Here is a 22,667-nt window from a genome sequence, read left to right as displayed (position 1 = left end):
TTCCCTGTTTGTATTCGAGATGGATGAAAATCTCAATACTTCCTTTACGAATCTTTTGAATTCTTCAAATACGGAAGGAAATTCATCTTCTCAAAATACTCGCACTCCTCCAAATATCAAATATCCTCATATTTTCTCTCACCCACAATATCCTCCAAATGTTCAAAATATTTCATATGTTCCACAATATTCTCCAAATTTTCCAAATTCCCAAAGTTCTCAAAATTTTTTACAGTCGTGGAATCCAAGTAACACCACCCCAACTCTATTTGGTATGTATCCATCCCAAGATTGGTCAGCAATGGATAGCCAACTTGGGATGCCTTATCCTTACATATTTTCTCCTACTCAACCACCTGTCATACATTCGAATGAATCAAGAAGGGCAACTATTGATCCATCTATCAGCGACAAAGAATCTCTAACACCATCATCTGTTCCTACAACTCAGTTGCCACCACACTCATCACAAGAGGAGTGTGAAGTTGAGCTGGAGGAAAATGAATCGAAACGAAGATTTTGGTCTCTCGATGAAGATATGGTCCTTGCGAAGTCATGGACAACTATAAGCACTGATGCAATCATTGGTAATGACCAGAAGGATCAAGCTTTTTGGAAACGTATGGCTGATTACTACAACAAACATCGGCCCACTGGATCTATGACGAGAAGTTATTAGCGGCTGAAATCACATTATTATAGGTTTGCACCAATGGTAAATGAATTTTCTGTAACTTATAATAATTTTTATACTCATCGGCAAAGCGGTTGGAGTGACGAGAATGTGTTGGAGAATGCATTGAATATGTGGAAAGCCAACAACAAAGGCAAGGATTTTAAGTATATGCATGTGTGGAGGGTTCTCAAAGAATATGAGAAATATACTCCACAATCAGTTGCTCATTACTCTAACAAGAAAGTAAGGACATCCGAATCAGGGGGAAACACTTCAACATCAAATCCAGATACAAGTGTTGATTTAGATGACTCTGAAGTCCGCATTCGTCCTATAGGGCAAAAGGCAACGAAGAGAAAGGGCAAATATAAAGCCAGAGAGGGCGACACAATGGAACATAGCATCGACAAAGAATGGCGAGATATTAAAGAACATCAAATTCAAAAAATGGTTTTGCGATAAGCCGAGATCTTTCATAAGAATTATGAAATTCTTATGAAGGATACCAGTGAGATGACACTAGGACAACTTTATTTACATGAGAAAATGGTGGAAAAAATTAAACAGAGACATGACTTGATGTAGATGAGTTAATGTTTATTGTTAAGACTATTATTATAATTTATGTCTTTTTATTTGATGCACTGTAATATTTATGTATTTTTTTAATTATTAATGTTGTTTAATGTTATCAATTTATAAATTTAAATTTTATAAAAAATTAATGGTGTATGAATTAAATTTATAAAAAATTAATGGTGTATGAATTATGAAGGAGAAATGAGAATTATATATAATAAAAAGTGTGGGACCCATGAGGGAATTGTTGAGAGGTTTTTTGATAGTGGAAGAAGATATGAGGTTTTTAACTTTTGATGTGGCGCAGACATGACAACGAAGGAGCTCTCAACGGGGTATATCCACTGTGGATGCTCTTACTTCGAATGATAACGAACGTGACGTGGCCGAGAATGAGGGAAAGTGTCGAGGGTGAAAAAGGTATCACATACGTGATTTGTTAATATCCAAAGTCATGTACATGATCTAAGTAATTGGTAAAGTCACCTACGCGGTTCATAAAAAAAAATTGATAATAATATTATAAATAATCATAAGTCATATTATGGATATTTTTAAAATAAAAAATCTTTTAATATTTTTCAAAAATATAATGTCCTTTTAATAGTAATAAAAATAAGAGATATTTTTAAATTTTTACCTTTTATATATAGAAAATACTAAATGACTAGATTCTAACTAGTTAGAATGAGCTTTTTCATAATTTTTAGGGTCATTATATCTAATTTTTAGGATAATATTATATTTTATGAGTTAATTATATTCTTTCTCAACTATTTTCATATTTAATTTTTTAAAATAATACTTAATTAATTTTTTTTAATTAATTTAGATAAATCTATTTTTTGAATGGCTCGATTTTAGCCATCTAAATTTATCGTTTATACCTATAGGTTTCACTTAAACAATTTATAAATTAAATATGACTAAACAACATTAATTTTGTATTTTTTTTTATTTTTATCTTGATGCACAACAATCATACAATTTTGTTGCTTGGTTTGTACTTCTTCCCTCATGCCAGCAAGGATACATCTCTTTTCGAGACATTTATTGTTTTACTTTATCTTCTTCTCTTGCCTGGCAGATTAATTTTAAATCGAGTCACTCCTTCCACGAGATATCAAAGAGACACCACTGTCTCTGAGCTTCTCTGGCGGCTGTGACTGTCAGCTCCTCAGTTACCTTCCCGTCTCTCTTCCCCCTCCATTTCCACTTCAGCGGCGGAAGGTCCATCGGATTCCATGCCATTGAAGGGAGGTAAAGGAGCTGAGGAAGAGAAATTAATTGAGGTGCGAGTGCATCAGAGAGAGAGAGTAATTAATATGGGTTATATCCCTTTGCTTTACCTTTCTCCGCTCCTGATTAACTCACGTGAAGCTAAACCCGTGCACTGAGATCGACGGCCTCGCACATTTCCGCCACCCGCCAACATCGCGGCTCATTGCTCTCGCGCGTCCAAAGATCCCGCCTTTTGGTTTCTGATGGGTGCAATGTGATTCAGGAACAAACCTGAGATGCTCCTGCTTCTCCTCCTCATCCCTCCCATGGCGGCCTTCGGACTGCCGCCGCACTGAAGGCCCCCAATTGCTATGTTCTCTTCGTCGCCATGGAGTCAACACCTGCTTCTCCAAGGTGCAACTTTTACCTGTGTTTCCTCCTCCTCCTCTTCTGCTTCTCGACCTCATTTGCTGCCAATGTTTCGAATGCCGGCGACATTGCCGCCCTCTTGGCCTTGAAGAACTCTGTAGATACTCAGGACTCCCTGCCGTGGCGGCGAGAGACCGCCTCTTGGCTCTGCAGAGAGTGGAAGGGGGTGAAGCAGTGCTCCCCTGTTAGCAGAGTGACGAAGCTGGTGCTCGAGTTCCTCAACCTCACCGGGACCTTGAGTCGGGACCTCCTTGCTCCTTTCGACCAGCTTCGTGTACTCAGCTTAAAATCCAACTCGCTCTCCGGCGCCATTCCCGACCTTTCCCCTCTCGTCAACCTCAAATCTCTCTACCTCAGCGACAACCAGTTCTTCGGCCGGATCCCGGCCAATCTCAACGCTCTCCACCGGCTCAAGGTGGTTGTCCTCTCCGGAAATCTCCTCTCCGGTCCAATTCCGGAGTCTCTCATCAGCCTCCCGCGGCTCTATGAGATCTTGCTCGAGGGCAATCACCTCACAGGGCAGATCCCGGCTTTCGACCAGCCCAGTCTTCGCTACCTCAATGTATCCCGGAATAACCTCTCGGGAGAAATCCCCGCCACCCAAGCCCTGTCCCAGTTCAATGCTTCCTCTTTCCTCAACAATGCAAACCTCTGCGGGGCTCAAATTGGGACTCCCTGCGTCCAAAAGTTGATCTTCCCGCCGTCGTCCATCAGCCCGGGATCGCCGTTTGATCATGTCAATGCTTTCCCACCTTTCATGCCTCCCACCGGCAGCAACCACAGCAGGAGGCGGATCATTGCCATCGTCGCCAGTTCTGTCGCGGGGGCTCTTTTCTTGTCGATTTGCTCGGCCCTTGCGTTGCTTTTGGCCTGGAATAGGAAGCGGAGGCGGCCGGTGGTCGAGACCCGAACGGTGGGTCGCGGATCCGGCGGTGGCCGCTACAAACCAGAAAAAGAAGAAGGTGCGGTGGTCGTCGGCGGAGGAGGAGGGGGAAGAGAAGAGGAAAAGGGCGTATTCTCGTGGGAGGCGGAGGGGCTCGAGAAGCTCGTATTCTGCGGCGGCGTCCGGGAGATGTACAGTCTGGAGGAGCTATTGCGAGCGTCGGCGGAGACGCTGGGCCGGGGAACGGTCGGGAGCACGTACAAGGCGGTGATGGAGTCCGGGTTCATCGTGACGGTGAAGCGACTCAAGGACGCCTCCCGCCCGCCGACGGAGGCCTTCCGGCAGCGCATGGAGGAGCTTGGCCGGCTGCGCCACCCCAACCTAGTCCCCCTTCGCGCCTACTTCCAGGCCAAAGAGGAGCGTCTTCTCGTCTACGACTACTTCCCCAATGGCAGTCTCTTCTCCCTAATCCATGGTTCGTTCCCCTCACCCCCTCAATCCTTCTCTAATCTGCTCATTGCTCCCTTGCTAATGTAACTTATTTTGCATTCAATCTCCTCCATTTAAACTAATGAAATTACGATCATAGTAATAATCTTGATGGTTAGATCTTAATTCTTGCACATAAAAATGTGCAATATTTGGCATTCAATGCCAACGACCAAGATATTTAAGATGTTGGAAGGCAGCTCATCTGAGCAAAACATCGCTCTTCTTGCTCATCGCTCTTCTTGCTCATCTGAGCAAAACATCGCTCTTCTTGCTCATCTGAGCAAGGCCCCAGTTTGATCTTTTCGTCATCTTAACAAACACCTTCCCTCCTTTTCCGGCTGTTGCCCCACTCCTTGTGCAGCCACATGGAGATGTTGTCAGTTCTGCTCCGTTGCTTCGGGGAATGGAACAACGGGCATCTTTTACTGGATACTAGTTATTTATTCTTTATTTTTTAAAAATTGGAAATTTTAATTGCTTTAGAAAAAACAATAAATAAAATTAATGGATGATGATGGCTTACTTGTGGCAGGGTCGCGGCCGTCGGGGAGCGGGAAGCCGCTTCATTGGACGTCGTGTTTGAAGATAGCGGAGGACGTGGCAACTGGGCTGGCCTTCTTGCACCAGAACAGCCCACCAACGGTCCACGCGAACCTGAAGCCCGCTAATGTACTTCTCGGCCCGGATTTCGAGTCCTGCCTCGCCGACTACGCCCTAATCCCGGCCCTGTTCCACGACGACGCCTTCCCATCGTCGTCCTCCTCCGCCGCGGCCGCGGCCGCCGCCTCCCTGTTCTACCGCGCCCCCGAGGCGCGAAGCACCCACGCCTTCACCCCGCTCTCCGACGTCTACAGTTTCGGCGTCCTCCTCCTGGAGCTCCTCACCGGGAAGGCCCCCTTCCAGGACATCCTCGACAAGAATGGCGCCGAGATCGGTCGCTGGGTCCGATCCGTGCGAGCCGCGGAGCGGAACGACTCCAGAGAGGAGCCCGGCGGGGGGTCTTCGTCAGGGAACGAGGCGGCGGCGTCGGAGGAGAAACTGACGACGCTGCTGAACATCGCATCGTCGTGCGTGGTGGTGGAGGCGGAAAGGAGACCGGCGATAAGGGAGGTACTTCTGATGATACGGGAGGCGCGGGCGGAGGCGATGGTGGCGTCCTCCAACAGCAGCGACCACTCGCCGGGGCGATAGTCGGACACGCTGCAGAGCGAGGAGTACGGATCGGAGGAGTTCACGGAGAGGGATTATAATTGAATAATCAATTCCTCGTCGGCGATCGATCGGCGGGTAGAATTGGCGTGTGAGCTGTTGATGTTTTTGAGATTTCGGTATTGACATAAAAGGAAATTAATTTGTTTCTCCACAGTCAAAATGAACACATACATTAATTGAACACCATTCGAACTAAAATAAACCTACACAAGACGCTCTAAACAATCTGTTAGCTACTAGAAAGTCATGGGATCATCTTGGTGGATGCGTACAGCCAAGATCACAAAACTGCATCTCGTTATATCCTACTAAAAAGCTCTATCTCATAATACCTGGTTTAAATGACTCCAAAATCTGGCTTGAACCAGAACCAGGAGACAAGCAGCAGCGCATGTGATCTACAGCTGCCAATAGATAGGCGAAAGACCAAGTTTCTCCAGGATTTGATTTGTCTGTGAGAAATGCCTGTTAACACAAATGGCAGCACAAAAATGTTAAAATATTGCAAAGACAATACCTATTGCTATAATTTTAAGAGTTGTTGAGACAGATGATGCAGAGGACGCATGCAGGATAAGGATGTAGCATGTTTATGATAAGAATACAACCATAAAAGGCAAAAAGGATCACAATTCCTGTTAATTTCCTAAATCTTGTCTTCCTTTTCCCACAGAAAGAACAGTAAATACATTTCAAATATCCTGACTAAGAATACAACCAGTGCTGGTGGATTTATTCTGCCATGATCAGATGTGAGCACCTGAATCCTTGTTGCTTCACTATTTTCATAGTTGTTCCAGATTGAACTGGGAACTGAGCCAGAGACGATCATTTCTCAACGAATAATAAAGATAGAATTGGTCAACAAGACCAACTCTACCAAATAGATAGGAATTAATAATCACTATACGACTTGAATTAAAAAAAAAAAGGAACCTTTGTTCAATTACTAAGAATTCTATAAATATATATTGTAATCAATCAATTCGATATAAAGATTCTATTCTTTCACAACATTTTAGATGGACTGATCCTCTGTGCTTTCCCTTTCTTTTGTATTTTGATCGGAAGGGAGTTTGCAAGATGATTGCGGCCTCCCCCTTCCTTTCAACCACAACCGTCATTCCTACATTGATCAATGCTCTGAACTTTCAAGCTAGTTCCTCCTGCCTTTGATTTCCCAACTGATGTTGATTGATAATCACCCTTGCTCAAGCCTGATCAATATCTGTCACATCATCCTATAAGATGCACATTTTCTGATAATTCCTTGATTATTTCGTAAGACGCACAGGTCATCCATGGACACCAGAGTTCATGAATCTGTCTTAAATATTCTGAAGTTTGTGTATGTGTGATTATCGTGATGGCAGGTATGTCATTCAATCTAGCTTTGGCAATCTAGGAATCTCAGTTGGTGTCGGATGATCATCCATGCTTGAAGCAAACTGAAGATTCAAAATCTTCACTTTGAGGAGAGTTGTTAACAAATAAAGCTATAGTTGATCCACTAGACAAAATTCTACCAAATAGACTGCAACTATATCCGGTCTATTTATATTGTAATTAATCAATTTAGTACACCAATTCTATTCATTCAAATCTTTTATATATATTCCATTCAAGGAACCAAGTAGCTGGATTATTCAAGATGTGGACGGAAAATCTTTAAGTTGTGGAGTTACTGGATACCTAGGGATAACATACAGGATTTTCTAATGTGCTTCGGGAACCTCAGATAATTCATCTCCATTGTAACTAGATAGTATCTGGGGATCTGGATTCCTGGGTAGTGTTACACTCAGATTTTGCTGCATCTTATGTAGTTAAAATGTATGTACTATTGGGTGATGAGGACTAGTTTAGTTCATAAAAAATCTACATATCAGGTCTCTTAAAATGTATCGAGTATCAGTATCGACAAAACTAACAAGTGGCCCATGTCTGCTCACCCAAATCCCTTTCCCCAAAAAAATACTATTTAGTGGTATCCTTGAAGGTTATGTAGCAGAGTCAAATAAGTTAAATTTTTTGATAAAACATGTCGAACTGAGAACCAACCTGCATCCAAAGAACCCCCTATTTGCAGAAAGACCAGATGGATGAGCAGCCTTCAGAATATGATGTTTTGATCCATCAATCATCCTACAAACACACAGTATAATGATTAAAAGGCAGATGTAGTGCAGAATCAAGCATTTCAGAGAATACTTCTGTAAATTAATCAAGAGAAATGCCATAGTAAATTAATACAAAGAAGGATGGAAGAAAGATGCATGCTCTGACTGTAACTTTTAATGCACATCTCTAGCCAGCATGGAAGCAAATATGTGAAAAATGGTGGAAGGGCATTAACTATTATTTTTTATGACTGGATGAATAGATTGAGAAAGTGTTGCAAGGAAAAGAACCAATCTATGTATTTAAACTTTCAATACTTCTCATCCGTGGGCAGGAAAATTGGATTAGATTAGTTTGAACCCAACATGTGGACTAACTCAGTAATATAATAATGGCATTTCAATAGGTTGACTGACTGAGCATGTATCCAACAAGCTCTAATTAATAAATCTTTTGAACTATCAATACTAACTAAGCTTTCAGTTTTCATATATCCAATGACCCTAAACTTTAGATATCCAGGAGTCATGAATCTTCTATGGCATGTAACTTTGTTCAAGAATTTTTCATGCCTACAAGGAAGTTTTTACTAGGTAATCCCAACCAATTCACTTTTATTTTTATAAAAAAAATCAAGGAAATACTTCTTTCTGCTTTGATCATTACAATCAAATACAATTTACTTCCCTGATCGCTTGAATTTTGTGCAGGGTTTAAAATTTTGTACAATGTTCTTCAGCACATACAAAATTATCATCTTGACCAAAGATAGGGCTGTGAACTGCTAAATTTTCGGTAATTCACAATGAGCAATATTTATTATGTCATACAAATATCAAAAACAGCACCACGAGCTTGGTGCATTACAACAAATATCATGTTAAATTGATTTTTTTTCTATCCTCTGTAGAGTTGGACGAGTAAATGCATGTGGTATTTGCCAATCTAACAGATCATCAAGCTCCACATCAGCTTAGTATTTCAGATGAGAGGCAAATTAATATCACCTGAAATGTAAAGTTAACTCAACAATAACAGCGCGCGCACACTGAAATGCAAAGTTAACTCAACAATAACAGCAACACATACACACACACACTTCTTGGCTCATTATTCAATATGACTTTCAATTGCCAAGTTATCTATCAATTTGGAACAAAAGAGAACACTTGCCTCGACTTTTCTTGAGCAGAATTCCCCCACAGGAGGAAAACAACCCCAGATTTCTTCTGAGAAATTGTTCTAATAATAGCATCAGTAAATGGCTCCCACCCTTTCTTGGCATGTGAGTTTGCTTGATGATTCCTAACTGATCAAGAGAAAAAAAAATACATTTCAGCAAAATCAGGTGATTTGAACCAACTTGTAAAATTAGTTAAAACTATCACGTGCAATGCAATAAAAAATGTTATTATAAAATAACATCAAAACATATAGGTTCAAAGTAGATACATATATAGCTAGTTAGAGGGGATTAACATGTCGGTGGGTCATACTTGATATATGTGTGTTGTGTATGCATGTTAAGCAAAAAATGTAAATCCCCTCTAACTACTTGCTTGAGACATATATGGCAAGTATGACTCACCAACATATATAGCAAGTAGTTAGAGAGCTACAGAGGTTGATGGGCACCCAATAGCAACCTCTTTAACTGTCTAACTTCTCATCTTAATCCTCTTGTAACACATAAGATTAATTATGTTATCAAACCATCATAGTGAACCAACTTGTTATGAAAGTATCTAGCAAGATTTCAACTTTCCAATTGATAAATAAATGAAATATTCATAGAGAAAGAAGGATACCAGTGAGAACAGTGTTAAGCAACAGAACACCCTGTATGAATAATCTTATATCAGTTAGCAGAACAAACAAGTAAATATATATCACAGGTAAAGCGACAAAATGAAGAAAAACATGAAATAATATGAATGACTGATCTATGAACTATAAGTAGTATTCAAGAATAGCAGACATATGGAATTAGATCATTAACTAGCATGATAAGTAAACTTTTGGTGTGCAATAGTAAGAAGAACAAGTATTCAAAAGCTTGAAGTTCTATTCTTACTTAAGATTGTCTTGCAAAATACTTGTAAATCAATTATGAATTTATAATAAAGATTTGCCAAGCACAATGTTTTTAATTAAACAAAATCATGCAATGACCTCAAATAAGTAAATGACTATCAAGAGGTTGTGGTAGCTTGAACATCAGTCTTATGACAAATATGATTAATTTAGCCATGTCTTTATATGCCAAACCTAGTACTGCCTTGTGAAGATCATTTTATTTTTATTTTAAATTTCAAACATACAATTAGATCATTTCTGTTTGGAGAAACTTGTTTACTACTATATTTATGAGGATAGAAATGTCAAGAAAATGGAAAACACGTTGCATGTTATAGATATCGTGACAACAAAATAGAAAAAGGAATAAGTGACAGTGTTAATTATCTACCTGTGCTGCCCATCTTTCCAGATTTCCATTTAATGGCACAGAACACCCTAAATCTTCTTGAAGCTCCTTGAAAATATTGACTAAACTCGAAGGAATCTTGACACCTTCTGGAACAGAGAAAGCTAGACCCATGGCTTGACCAGCTCCATGATATGGATCCTGTAAAAGTAATTACACACCAATTTCATAGGATGAAGAGAATGAAGCAGAGATTCATCAATTCTGCATGTTATCTTAAATTTAAGGAATATTTAGATAAGTTGGAAGAGAAAAACTGCAAAGTATATATATAATTTAATGCAGAGGGCGTCGCTCAGGGTATATATAAAGTGTGCCAAATGAGCTTCTCCAGTGAAGCTCAAAATGCTTATTGTTTTTTATTATTCTCATAATATTGTGACAACACACGTACCAAAAAAAAAGTTCATGGTGAATATAGGATGCATTTTAAAGGCTAGCAGCACAAAACTACATCCAACAGTCACGAAAGCATAGATAGCCAAGTATTTGACTGAGTTTGCCTCCCTTTGTCTTGTGTTCAGCAAAGTACTTGTTCAGTATGGTGGCAGCACATGGTGGGTCCAAGAGCGAACTATATAGCATGCTAAAAGTTCTTCCTTCCCAATTGATACAGCGAGTAAGATGGGACCCCAAAGTTGGATTCGACGTCAAGAAAGTTGGCTGATGTGACAGTCAAAGTCAAGAAGAGGTCAATTCTAGGATTGTATCGATGCCCTGCCAAAATAAGTTCAGTGCCGCTACTGAATGCTTTAGTCGATCGGACCAAAAGGTCGATCGGACACGCTAGGCACATCGCCGGTTGGACCGAACTCTATATTCAAGTATAGCAACTGAATGCAAAATGAACCCCCGACCTAAAGTCCGACCGGACCTATTGTTCGAGCGGATTCCGAATGTCCAAGCATAAACCCAGTCGACTCAAGGCCGATCGAACCTTAGGAGCTCAACTCCACACTTCTCCAAAATGCAAAGCTCTCAACTTACATTCGCCTGCCCCCGCACGAGCTGGACTTACGGGACTTAGCTCCCCATTTTTCATGAGCATAACTCCTAGTCTATAGTTGATCGACCCAGAGTCGGTCGGACTTTCTCTTGAAGACAACATTATCAAAGAATTATAACAATCTATCAAGGAATATGTCATTACTCTGACATATGCTGCCATACATATTCTACCACCCAACATACTCTGACACCAAATATTCTCTGTCGTCTCATTAATTGCGAAGGTTATGAAAGACAATATAAAAAAGGAAGGTCCTTTCCGTTGGCTAGATACACTCACCTACGTGCATGACTGCATACTCATCCGCACACTCGGACATTTACACTGTTATTCTAGTGTTTATCGTCTTCTCCATTTCGCTCGGTTACTGTTCTGACTTGAGCGTCAGAAGGTTTGTGCTAGGGACCCCTTCCTTAGTTTTCGCTCTAACACTTCCATTGGCTCTATATGTGGTGTGTGCAAGTACATAACTCTTAGCTCCAGGATCGCTTAGCACCGTCTCCTTCCAGCTCAAAATCCTCTCCCAATCAACATACGATCCACTTCAACGCTCTCTCCTTAACCAGCATGTCATCTCCCCACTTTCAGACAGGATCACCAGTAATCTAATTTGTATGTGGTATAATTTGGTCTGGCATATAATCAAAGAGAGATTGTTGCACTAACTCAGTTGTCTGTAGTCCTAAATGTGTGTGAAGGTTAAGCTTTCGGTTATATATGTCCAGTGGTTGATCTGTTAGTTAGAAATCCAAAAGCCAATCATTTGATGATTGTTGAATGGACTCATTGTATCATATTCTTATGTATATAAAGGCATTTGTTTATGGTTATTATACTTGCTTGTATTGGTGCCAAATAACTAAGTATAATAGCGTCCTTGAGTAGAAGGTTCTTACCTATATCAATCGATTGGTTGAATCGATAGTGAGATGATATAAGGAACACTACTCTTAATCATTCCTAGTCAAGTATTAACATTCAAGGACAATGTTAATGCGACGAGACTAGCATGTAGGTCAACTCGATGACTTGATCTCACAAGTCATGGATATAGAGATATCAAGTTGACACATGGGTATGCATTGGAGAATGTATACTAAATGACCCGCCATAAGAAAGTATCATGGATCGTTATATGAGTGTCATATACTTTCTCGTGTGGCTATTAGTATGACTATTAGTCCTTGGACCTGAAGTCACCATGGTTCCCTACATAAGGAGTTGTATACTTTAGCTTTGTCAAACGTCACCCGTAATTGGATGGACTATAAAGGCGATTACTGAGTATGTAACAAATTATGCGGAGGGATGTGAGTGATGTAGATGAGATCTATCCCTCCTATATGATAGGAGTGACATCATTATTCTTGATGGAGTGAGACCACTAAGTGTATGACCATGCCCAAATGAGTCAATATGAGATATTGAGCTCATTTGATTATAGTGAGTCTACTTGGAGTTCAAGATTTAGATTGATTAGAGGATAACACGGTCTATGCCTCAAGTTAATCAATCTAGATGTCAAGGATAGAAGGACAATGTCACATATTGTGAAGAGTCACAAGTAGTAGTCACAAGGTGATGTTAGATCTCAACATTCTTGTAACTTGGGTAGTAATGATGTGTTGCTGGATACCGCTCATTACTTATACTTCTAAATGGGTTTAGGAGCATTGTCAACGTTACAAAAACCTATAGGGTCACACACAAAGGGCAATTAGATGGAGATTAGGTTCATATGATGAACCAAGAGGATTAGGTTCATGTGATGAACCAAATTGGATTAAGAGTAATCCAAGTTAAACTAATTGAGTTGGACTCGATTTGATTCATGTGTTCAATGGATCTAATTAGATTACGTTTCATTGAATCAATTTAATCAATGAATAGAGATTCATTATATTAAATTGATTTGAATCAAATGGTTAGATTTGATCAACCAAGGGAGATAAGAGATTCAAGTTTGACTTGAGTTGAGAGGAAAGATGAAGAGTCAAGTTTAACTTGACTACATGCCATGTCATTTGTGACTTGGCATGGGCTAGCCAATGATGATGTTCCACATCATCAAGGTCACATAATTAGTATTCCCAATGTGGTCGGCCATATGAATGGAATAAGATTCATTTGACATGGAATGCATTAAATGCATTCAATGTGGCCGACCATATGAATGGAATAAGATTCATTTGGCATGGAATGCATTAAATGCATTCAATGTGGCCGGCCATATGTAGGGAATGAGTGATTGTCATTCATTTTTTCATCGAATTGAATTTTTCTTCCTCTCTTGAATTCCTCTTGCTCTCCCTCTCCTCCTTGGCCGAAACCTTCAAGAGTGCTAGCACACTCTAAAGGTTGTTCTCCACTCTTTTGTCTGTGTGGATACTCGTAGAGGAGTGTTCATTTGACACTCTTCGAGATCCGGCAAGAACTTTGGACGAGCGGGATACTTGAAGGGCATCGCTTCAAGGGTAACTTCTTTATCATTTAGATCTAATGTAGATCTCGAGTAGAAAACAAGTACAAGTTTATTTTATTAATTTCGCACGGATCCGGTGGCAAGTTTTTCGGGGTTTCCGCAACGCGAAAAAGCAATTTTTTGCGGCTCGAAACGCTTACATGATCCCCAATCAGCAAGCATTCCACTAGCATTATATGAATTATGACCCTGCCATGGAATAGAGGTGAAGCATTTTAAATGTATGCACATGCTACCGTCTGTGCCAAAACCCAGCAACCCTAGACATCATCGCTAAAGATAACTTCTGGTTTTACTTCAAAGTTGAGTGAAGAAAATGAACGAATATATCTTATACTGAAAATATGACATGCAAATCAACCAAATGTAGGAACATTCAACCCGTCGGCTCCAAGAAGCAACACAAAATTCACGTATCTTAGAATAAAGTTGCAAAGTTATGTTTTTACCTGTCCAATAAGCACAACTTTCACCTGATCGAAAGGCGTCAAATGGAGAGCATAAAAAATCAGGTATGGCGGAGGATATATCGGAACACTCCCCCTGACCTCACGCTCCACATATCTACAAAGGTTCTTCGCATACGGCTTCTGAAGCTCCCCCGGGAGAGCCTGCAGCCAAGTCTCTTCCACCAGAAGCTCCTCCAACTTCACATAATCCAAACCGTCGGCTGGCATTACTGACTAAATCAGTCAACAAGACGAGGAAAACTCTAAAAAGAGATTACCGCTACCTTTGGCCTTCTCAATCCTTTCTCTGCAGACACTGAGGTTCCTCCTCGATCGCGCTAGGGCCTTGTTGATATCCATCCTCCGCTTCTTCTCCGGGGTCAGAGCGGGGGCAGAGGCCTCCGGCGGAGTCTCGCGGCGGGAGGGAGAGAGCTTGCCGGGGGGAGTTGGAGTTTCCAGGGAGGCCGAGGAGGGGGAGAGGGACCGGAGGCGTTTTGCTGGATGGAAAAACTCATCTAGGGTTTTCGGCGTCGAGGCCATGTCCTCTCGTTGGGCGAGCCGGCGAGGGGAGTTCGTAGGGCGTGTACATAAAGAGGCTAATTTGGCGGGAAATGCTCTGCTTACTTTGAGTACCATACTCTGCTTTGATTTTCCTTTCCTGTTCTGTTTATTTGGGATGGAACGGCGAGAAAAGGACGGGTTTGGACTTTGGAAAAGGAGGGGCGTTTAAAAAATGGTGGGACGGAACCTAAAACGAATGATTGTTTTTTTAGATTTTTTTTATATGTTTACTTGCATCGACGCGTGTATGGTAGGGATAAGATGCTTTATTTTATTATTTTACTTATTGAGTAGTGGGATTAATAAGTTAAATGTTCAATCATCAAATTTTATAAAAAAAAATAATAAATATTTTTATGACAGATATTTTACCTTTATAACTTTTATAATATTTTATAAAAATAAATGAGTAAAAATTAAATAACACTATGTTTTTGAAAAAATGTATATAAAGGATTCTATTGTCCAATTTCACCCAACTAATTCCGAAAATAAATAATTTAAAAAAAAATCAAAAGGCATTTCAAATTAAGAGAAATAGGAGAGTTCATTTTTTTTAGAAATTACTCAATAGTTATTATAATATGTAGAAATATTGGTAGTTGGTGTAACGATTATTTAGTATTACTATAACATGTTTATGTGAATTTAAGATTTAAAATTTATACCGTGTAAAAGTTATCTATTAGTTTTTACATGTAGAAATTACATTGTAGCTGCAACAACATGTTTAATATAAATTTAGGATTTAGAGTTTAAGATATTTAATACTATTATATCAAAATATTATTTACTAATTTCATCAAAATTATTTAAACTTCATCAAATTAATTTTTAAATAGTTGTAGAAGTTTCTTTTTGATATAATAGTGTTTAAATATTCTAAACCCTAAATCTGAAACTTTAAATCTTAAACTCACACTAAATATATTGTACCACCTATTGATAGCTTTATGCGTTGTAGAGCTATTGGATAACTTTTACACGATATAAATCATAAATCATAAACATACCCTAAATGCACTGTAGCAGCTATTGGGTATCTTCTACATGAAATAAATCATAAATCTTAAATTCTAAACTCACATATTCGGTAGCTTCTTATATCAGCTATCCACTAGCTTCTACACAGTATAAATTTTAAACTTACCCTAAATGCATTGTAATAGTTATCCGGCAACTTCTACACATTGTACAAGTTAGCCGATAGTTGCTACATGTTATAGAAGGTACCATGTTGCTGCTACACGTTGTAGAAATTATTCAATAACTTTTATAATAGCGTTAGATCAAGAGTTAATTTTAGGGTAAAATCATGGAGAACACTTAGTTTGTTTTTTTTTCCCTTTTAATGATTTGTAAAATCCAGAGTGCTCTATTCATGTTTGTCTTTTTTTTAAAAAATTTATTTGCCTATAAGTAAATTTAAAGAAAACATATTTAAAAAGTCATCTTATCATAGTTTTTTTATTCAATAAAATCTTAATAGTTTTTATTAAAAAAAAATAACCAGATGAATAAATCTGGGATGATTGATCCGATCTTACAAAAGTTTTACATTTATCATCAGGATAAATCAGAAAACACTTATAACGGACGGCTCAAAAGTCTGACATCCTTAGTTGTAAGTCTCATTTAGAGGAAAAATCTTTATAAATATGTCGTATCTGGGAACCGAATCATGGGTGCCTAAAAGACGATTGAGTATCTTTACAGCTACTCCCCTAGCCTAGGACTTAATAGTTTTTATTAAAATTATACGAAGCAAATTGCTAAAATATTATTATATTCAAATTGATCCTAAATATAATAGTAATTTTGATCCAAATTATTACAATTGGAGCAGTTATAACTAAAATTATTTATAATAATTTTTTGGGTCAAAGTTACATAACAGAATGCAGCAAAAATATATTTTTGGATATAAAAAAGATGATTTTTTTTAATAGGATGCCCTTTTGATTATTAAAAAATCAGAAAAGAATCTTGTTTAAAATTTAAATACTAAGTATGAATTAATTTTAAATAAAATAAATAAATAAATTTAAAATTCATATACTAAATACTATCCCAGTTTTAATTATAATTCTATCTAAATGAAAAGAATTAAAAAATACAATTTTTTAATAGAACATAGTGGATAATGATGTTAAAATTAAAAAACAAACATCAAACTTATTACTTCCAATAAACAAATTATAAAATAGTTTGATTCTTAAAAAGCTCATGAAATTCCACCTTACTTATTTACTCTGTATTTATCCTTATGAAGTTGGGAGAAGAAGATAAACAAGTGCAAATTTAAAAGGTTTTCCCACTTGTTAGCACGCTATGTTTACTATAGGTGGCAGAGGAGAGAAAACAAGAAGAACGATGGAGGAAAAGAAACATAGAAAATAGGGGAAAAAATTAAAGAGGGAGTTAAAAGGGAAATAAAAGGTTTTAAATCTATTATATATTTTTTAAAATTATTAACCCAATAAAGTATATCTAATAAAATTATACCTCATATTTTTAATTAAAAAATGATAATTAATAATTACAAGTGTTTTAACTTTAAATGTGTCCATTTGACAATTTGTAAAATTCATGAGCTTTTCATTTATAACATATGTATAAAATGATGTCCCACCCACTCCACTTATTGTCTTAGATAAGATCAAATCATCTATAATCAATCAGAAAAGTAAATTTAAAAACTAATTTAATAATATAAAAATTAGTGTTGTTTGTTACATCAATAAGTCGGGAGCAATCTGCACAAAATACATCAACTTTTTATATATTTATATATATTCTAAATCCTGTGTTTTTGCTAAAAATAAATCGATATATTTGGAAAATCTGAATTTTTTTAGTATTAGGTCAACGACAACTTCAAAATTTGTAAAATTTATATTTTTACTAAAATTAGACAGGTAGCACCCGATTCCATCAATATTTTGGTGGTGATATTGTGGCTCGCATCAAAGGATATTGTTTTTTTTTTTTGGTAAAAAATAAAATTATAATCTTTTTAATCCATCATCATGATATCTAAACATGAGATTGTCCATAATGGTTGTCTTGCTGACTTAAGAACGTTGGACTGATAAATCATTCAATATAAATATTTTTTAATTTATCTAGATGGCTAATAAAAAATATTTATACAAGGAATCAGGTCACCATCATGATTAATTAGTGTAAATTGAATATTTAGTGTTAAATGAAAAGAAGATGAAAGGTCGATGCACCCAACTCATGTACATGACTCTCCAACTCAATCCAAGGTGTTCTATTAAAGAGATGATGATAAATTTTATCTTTTTATATAATCTAAATATCCAAATTTCATTGGACTAATTAAAAACAGATGATCTTCCTCTCTAGTTCACTTATCAGATAAATCTAAAACATAATTTACACACATGTATGTCCTATTTATCTGAGAGGACAAATTTCAAAAGTATGAAAAAATTTTTTGCAAGTAATGTTTTTTTTAGTATTTATCTCATAAAACAAATAGATTATTTTTCTATAGTTACTTATTATAAAATAATGGATAAACAAATGTGATGATCAAATTTTATATATTTTTTATTAGTCTAAATTGGATGGAAAATTCATTCCCTTCCTATGTAATAACTCCACCCTCAATTTTGCAAATCCTGAGTAGTCACATGTCACCTTATACGATTGTCATGCGCGGTCCTATACAATCTGATTATAAATTAATTTCATAATTTATTTTTCCTCGCATAATTTAGAAATAGACTATAAAAAAATATATAAGATAAACATAATCATCATGTTCTAGACCAATGATATCAGTTGTTTCATTTTCGACCTTATGTTGTCACTATGTTTCATTTTCCACCATGCTCACCTTCTTAAGTCCCCCTTTACAGTGTCAATTTCACTCTGTCACTATCTTCCACTGCGATCGATGGATTTATTTTTTCCAAATTAAATATAATAAAATATTATTGAAAGTTTTTTTTAAACATGATATATAAAAGTTAGAAATTGCAGTCGAGGCACAATCACAAGAAGAAAGAGAGGGGAAAAAATAGTTTGATAAAGAAAGAACAAGAATTTGAGAGGGGACCGTTTAATCATAGATGACTAATATTGAATAAAAGGGATTTATTTTTTAGATTTGACTTTCCTTTTTTAAATTTTAGAAAAGATACTCTTCTTTTTTTAAAAAAAGTTTTATCATTTTTTATAAGAAATATATAAATATTTTTAGAATTTTCTTAAACACTATTATTTTTTTTATAAAAAAACAACATATTATCTCAATTAAATAAAATAATTTTATTTATTTTATTATTTTTTATTCTTTAAAGTTTATCCTTTAAATTTTATCCAAAGAAAATTTTGGAGTTTCCCGAAAAATGTTATTAGAGTTTAACATGTAAATCCCAAACTTTAACGATTTCACGATTTCACCCATCTTCTTTCTAAAAGGCAAGTAATATTCCGAGATTTCACCATGGACGGCGCTCGCAGATGGAGGGACAACGTCAGATAATTTGATAAATAATAATAATAATATTAATATAATCCACCCCCTAACAACAACTCAAAACCGGTCCTCCTTCTCTCTCTCTCTCTCTCTGGGAAACGCGGCAACGCATCTGCATTGCTTCCTTTCCATCTTCGTCCTCCTCCGGAACGCCTGTCCCGATCCCTATTCCATCGCTACGCCTCGTCCGGATCGAGGGAGGAGAAGGCTCGCGTCTTCCCCCCCGCCATGGCATCCAACACCATCGACGATTACTGGAACGACGACGGCGGATCCGACGGCGAGCTACGCTGTGCGATCGAGAGTTTCTGCAACATCGCTCCCATCGCCGGGTGCGAGATCTCTTCCTGCTTTCTGTTTACGATTTTCGGAGAAAATGATTTGTGATATTGAATTCTCTTTTGGGATTGTGATGGGCATGGAAGGGAATCTTTTGACAGAGCTAGCATCGAGGAGGCGTATTCTGATATTTACGGTTTGGAGCGGTCCAGCTCGCGGAAAAGGTTGGTGGTCTCTGAATCTCGATCTAGGTTTGGATGCACATCTCGCATACGGATGCTTCTTCCTCTGATTTAATTATAGTTTGGCCTCTAATGGATAATTATTATTTAAAGATCCCTATCGATTGTCTTTGTCCTTGTTTTTCTCGTTTCAGATTCCTCGCGGTTAATTGTTTTCTACGATAGTTTCAGTAAGGATTTTTGTTTAGCCGAGATAAAATTAATGCAGACTTAGTGTTGGTCACATGGCATGTTACAGAGCGTACTTTGATTTGCTTAACTCCAATTTAGAGGGAAAACCATTTTCCCGTCTCATCTTGTCTGTTAGCTCTAAAAATCGATTCCCCTTTCTAGCTTCACAGAAGAATCATGCTTGTTCTTTGTACTCTTGAAGCATGTCTATCTGGCGAATCTTCCCAACAATTACTAAGAGACAGCAAACTGCTTACTTTTCTTGTTTAATTAACAAGGGAGAAAATTGGTTGGGCTTCTGTTTTATTATATAGAGACATCAGGCTCATAGTGTACTAGCACATATCTGATATTTGAGATATAGATATTATTTTTATATTTGCTCAATAGTTGAATTAGAACCCAGTATGAAAATGTTGCGTTCTGTTGTTCTGTTTATCAGTGTTTACAAGCTCCATGTTTACAGTAATTTTGATGTTTCTGATCTACCTGAATTAGATTGTTAAGAAGTCCTTTGGAGTGCGTGGCATATTTAATGTGGATCTCTAAGATTGACTTGTACTTCAATTTTGCAGAACTAGGGATGAATCATGTGCAGAACCTAAGTCAAAAGCCTGTCGCGAAAAAATGCGGCGTGATAAGTTAAACGATAGGTGCTCATTCATGAATAAATCTTGCAAATTCAGTTTCATCCTTGTAAACCATAGGGTTAATTTATCTATTATTTTTATTGCCTGTCCAGGTCACATTTTTCAAATATGTTAATTAAAGACTTTCTTAACTCATAGGTTCGCAGAGCTGTCTTCTTTCCTAGACCCTGTTAGACCTCCCAAGTCAGACAAAGCAACTGTTCTAAGTGATGCCGTTCGTGTATTGACGCAGTTAAAAGCTGAATCAGAGGAACTTAAGGAATCCAATGAAAAGCTACTAGAAACGATTAAGGACTTAAAGGTCTGATCATCCTGATCCTTTTTCTCTTGGTAAAGAAGTATATATGAGTGTTTTAAATAAATTGCGATCAAGTTAGTACATGTAACATGATTGGAATTATTCTGGATTAGCCTATCTAGATTGGTTTAATAATTCCTAAAAAAGTGGTACGGGATTGAAGAATGTAGAACCTGAAAGAAACACAAAAATGCGTGACAAGAAAGAAGATACATTAATTTTAGGTATAACTTAGCTTAAGTAAGACAATGGAATGGTGTTACATGATACTGTTAGTTAAACACAGTGTAGATAAAAGTGAGTAAAAAAATAATTCTTCCTTGTCAAATTCATGTTAGATGGTTGGGATGAGTCTTATCTGTATGATATAACCTATCCCCTTCTCTTCCGTTGTTTCTGTAGCCTGGAAAATTAGTTGAGTTGCTCAAACGGTTCCACGTATATCCAGCCTGAAATGGGGTTTGGTTAATTCTAAAAGCATACTACTTCGATGCAATCTCACATTCTAGAGATAGTTATTCTACACTACATAGTTGAAGGGGGTGCATATCAGTTTGCTTTCTTCTTCATTGGCATGATCTTAATTTTTTTGTTCTTTTGGGCAAATAATTGCAGACTAATTTCACAGTTATTTGAAAGAAAAAAATGGTTTTATTTCCTCCAGTTATGCATCTCGGATAACAAAATATCTTCTTACTAAAGTTAATCATTTATTGAATCAAACATACTGAAAATAATATATTCTTTTCCACTTGTTAAGTGGATGTTTGTTTTCTATTAATTAGTTGGTACTATGAGTGTAATAGGAGCATCCGTTCAAAAAAGGATTCTTAGATTGATCAAATTTCTGACTTGTTCCTATGAAAACCAAGGTCAGAAACTATTGGAAAAATTCACTCATTTACAATCCACTGATAAAAGATTCCTCGAAATTTTTTGTTTTACTGTAATAAGGAGAATGCTCTTTGCACTGTTCATAGCAGAAGTTGTTCCATCCGCATGCAAATGTTCTAATCATATACAGCACCTACTATGTAACAGACAGAAAAAAATGAGCTTCGAGATGAGAAGATAAAACTGAAGGCCGATAAGGAGAATTTAGAACAGCAAATCAAGGCAATGAGCATGCTTCCAGCCGGCTTCATGCCTCATCCACTCGCATATCATCCTGCTGCTGCATTTGCTCCCCATGTCCAGGCCCCATCGAACAAGGGAGCTCACTTCACTGCATACCCTGGCATGGCTATGTGGCAGTGGCTTCCACGGGCCGTCATGGACACCACACAAGACACCAAGCTTTGGCCTCCTCACGCTTGAGGAAGTCTCCCAAAGATGCATCTCATTGCTAAGGCTAATACATTTATTCTTTTCTCAGATGCTGAAATATAGCAAAACTTTGACATCTACAATCGAAGCAGAGGGTAAGCTGACATTTTAATCTACTGCACGAGTTGCAAGTTTAATATTTTGTCGTGTACCTCCAGCATAAGCATAAGCTAAATTTGGAGAGTGTTTGTAACCCTTAATTTTGGTCGAACTATGCCCTAGTGCTTCAGCTTAGCAGCTCCTCCTCTAGAGGTACTAATTAATCTTGAATGATAGTGGATTTGGTAGTGCATGGTCGTTGCTATGATTTCTTAAAAAAATTTAATGATTGCCCTCATAGTCCAGCTGAAATATAGTAAAAATATTTCAATGGTTGCGCATGGTTGAAGCAAGAATCATACTTTGCTAGCGAACCTTTGTTCACGAACAACCTTTTTGGAAAATGTTGTAGATTGTTTACTCCAAGTGGATTTCATGGTGGAATATGAATTCTTTCAATTTCTCCATTGTGCTATTTCATATTGCATTCAGGATGCTCATTGATATCATAGTGAATCAAGATCGTTTATTATAGTAAAAAATGATTATA

At 37.5% G+C, this 22,667-nt stretch overlaps 4 protein-coding genes across 5 annotated transcripts; 3 read left to right on the top strand and 1 right to left on the bottom strand.

Moving 5' to 3' along the window:
• The first annotated feature begins 712 nt into the window (after positions 1–712).
• Positions 713–1,138, top strand: LOC121979434. Its single transcript, XM_042531425.1, has one exon. It carries the CDS (start codon positions 713–715, stop codon positions 1,136–1,138), a length of 426 nt encoding a protein of 141 aa, XP_042387359.1.
• Positions 1,139–2,864: 1,726 nt separating this feature from the next.
• Positions 2,865–5,643, top strand: LOC121980237 (inactive leucine-rich repeat receptor-like serine/threonine-protein kinase At1g60630). The gene is made up of 2 exons (XM_042532208.1): positions 2,865–4,263; positions 4,813–5,643. The coding sequence occupies exons 1-2, from the start codon at positions 2,865–2,867 to the stop codon at positions 5,469–5,471; spliced, it is 2,058 nt and encodes a 685-aa protein (XP_042388142.1). The 3' UTR covers positions 5,472–5,643.
• Positions 5,612–14,603, bottom strand: LOC121980238 (uracil-DNA glycosylase, mitochondrial-like). Its single transcript, XM_042532209.1, has 7 exons — positions 14,323–14,603; positions 14,039–14,259; positions 10,081–10,239; positions 9,422–9,452; positions 8,787–8,922; positions 7,554–7,637; positions 5,612–5,957 (listed from the first exon to the last, which is right to left on the bottom strand). The coding sequence occupies exons 1-7, from the start codon at positions 14,576–14,578 to the stop codon at positions 5,891–5,893; spliced, it is 954 nt and encodes a 317-aa protein (XP_042388143.1). The 5' UTR covers positions 14,579–14,603; the 3' UTR covers positions 5,612–5,890.
• Positions 14,604–19,181: 4,578 nt separating this feature from the next.
• Positions 19,182–22,370, top strand: LOC121980236 (transcription factor ILR3-like). Of its 2 annotated transcripts, none has more exons than XM_042532207.1 (5): positions 19,182–19,444; positions 19,553–19,615; positions 20,380–20,457; positions 20,593–20,755; positions 21,794–22,370. In XM_042532207.1, the coding sequence occupies exons 1-5, from the start codon at positions 19,341–19,343 to the stop codon at positions 22,067–22,069; spliced, it is 684 nt and encodes a 227-aa protein (XP_042388141.1). In that variant the 5' UTR covers positions 19,182–19,340; the 3' UTR covers positions 22,070–22,370. The 2 variants fall into 2 exon arrangements, with proteins under 2 accessions (XP_042388141.1, XP_042388140.1); XM_042532206.1 differs by having other exon boundaries at positions 19,184–19,444; positions 19,538–19,615.
• Positions 22,371–22,667: the final 297 nt, after the last annotated feature.

Source organism: Zingiber officinale, chromosome 5A, assembly GCF_018446385.1.
Source record: "Zingiber officinale cultivar Zhangliang chromosome 5A, Zo_v1.1, whole genome shotgun sequence".
NCBI lineage: Eukaryota > Viridiplantae > Streptophyta > Magnoliopsida > Zingiberales > Zingiberaceae > Zingiber > Zingiber officinale.
The sequence above is the reverse complement of the archived record's forward strand: the minus strand, read 5'-3'. Positions and strand labels throughout refer to the sequence as shown.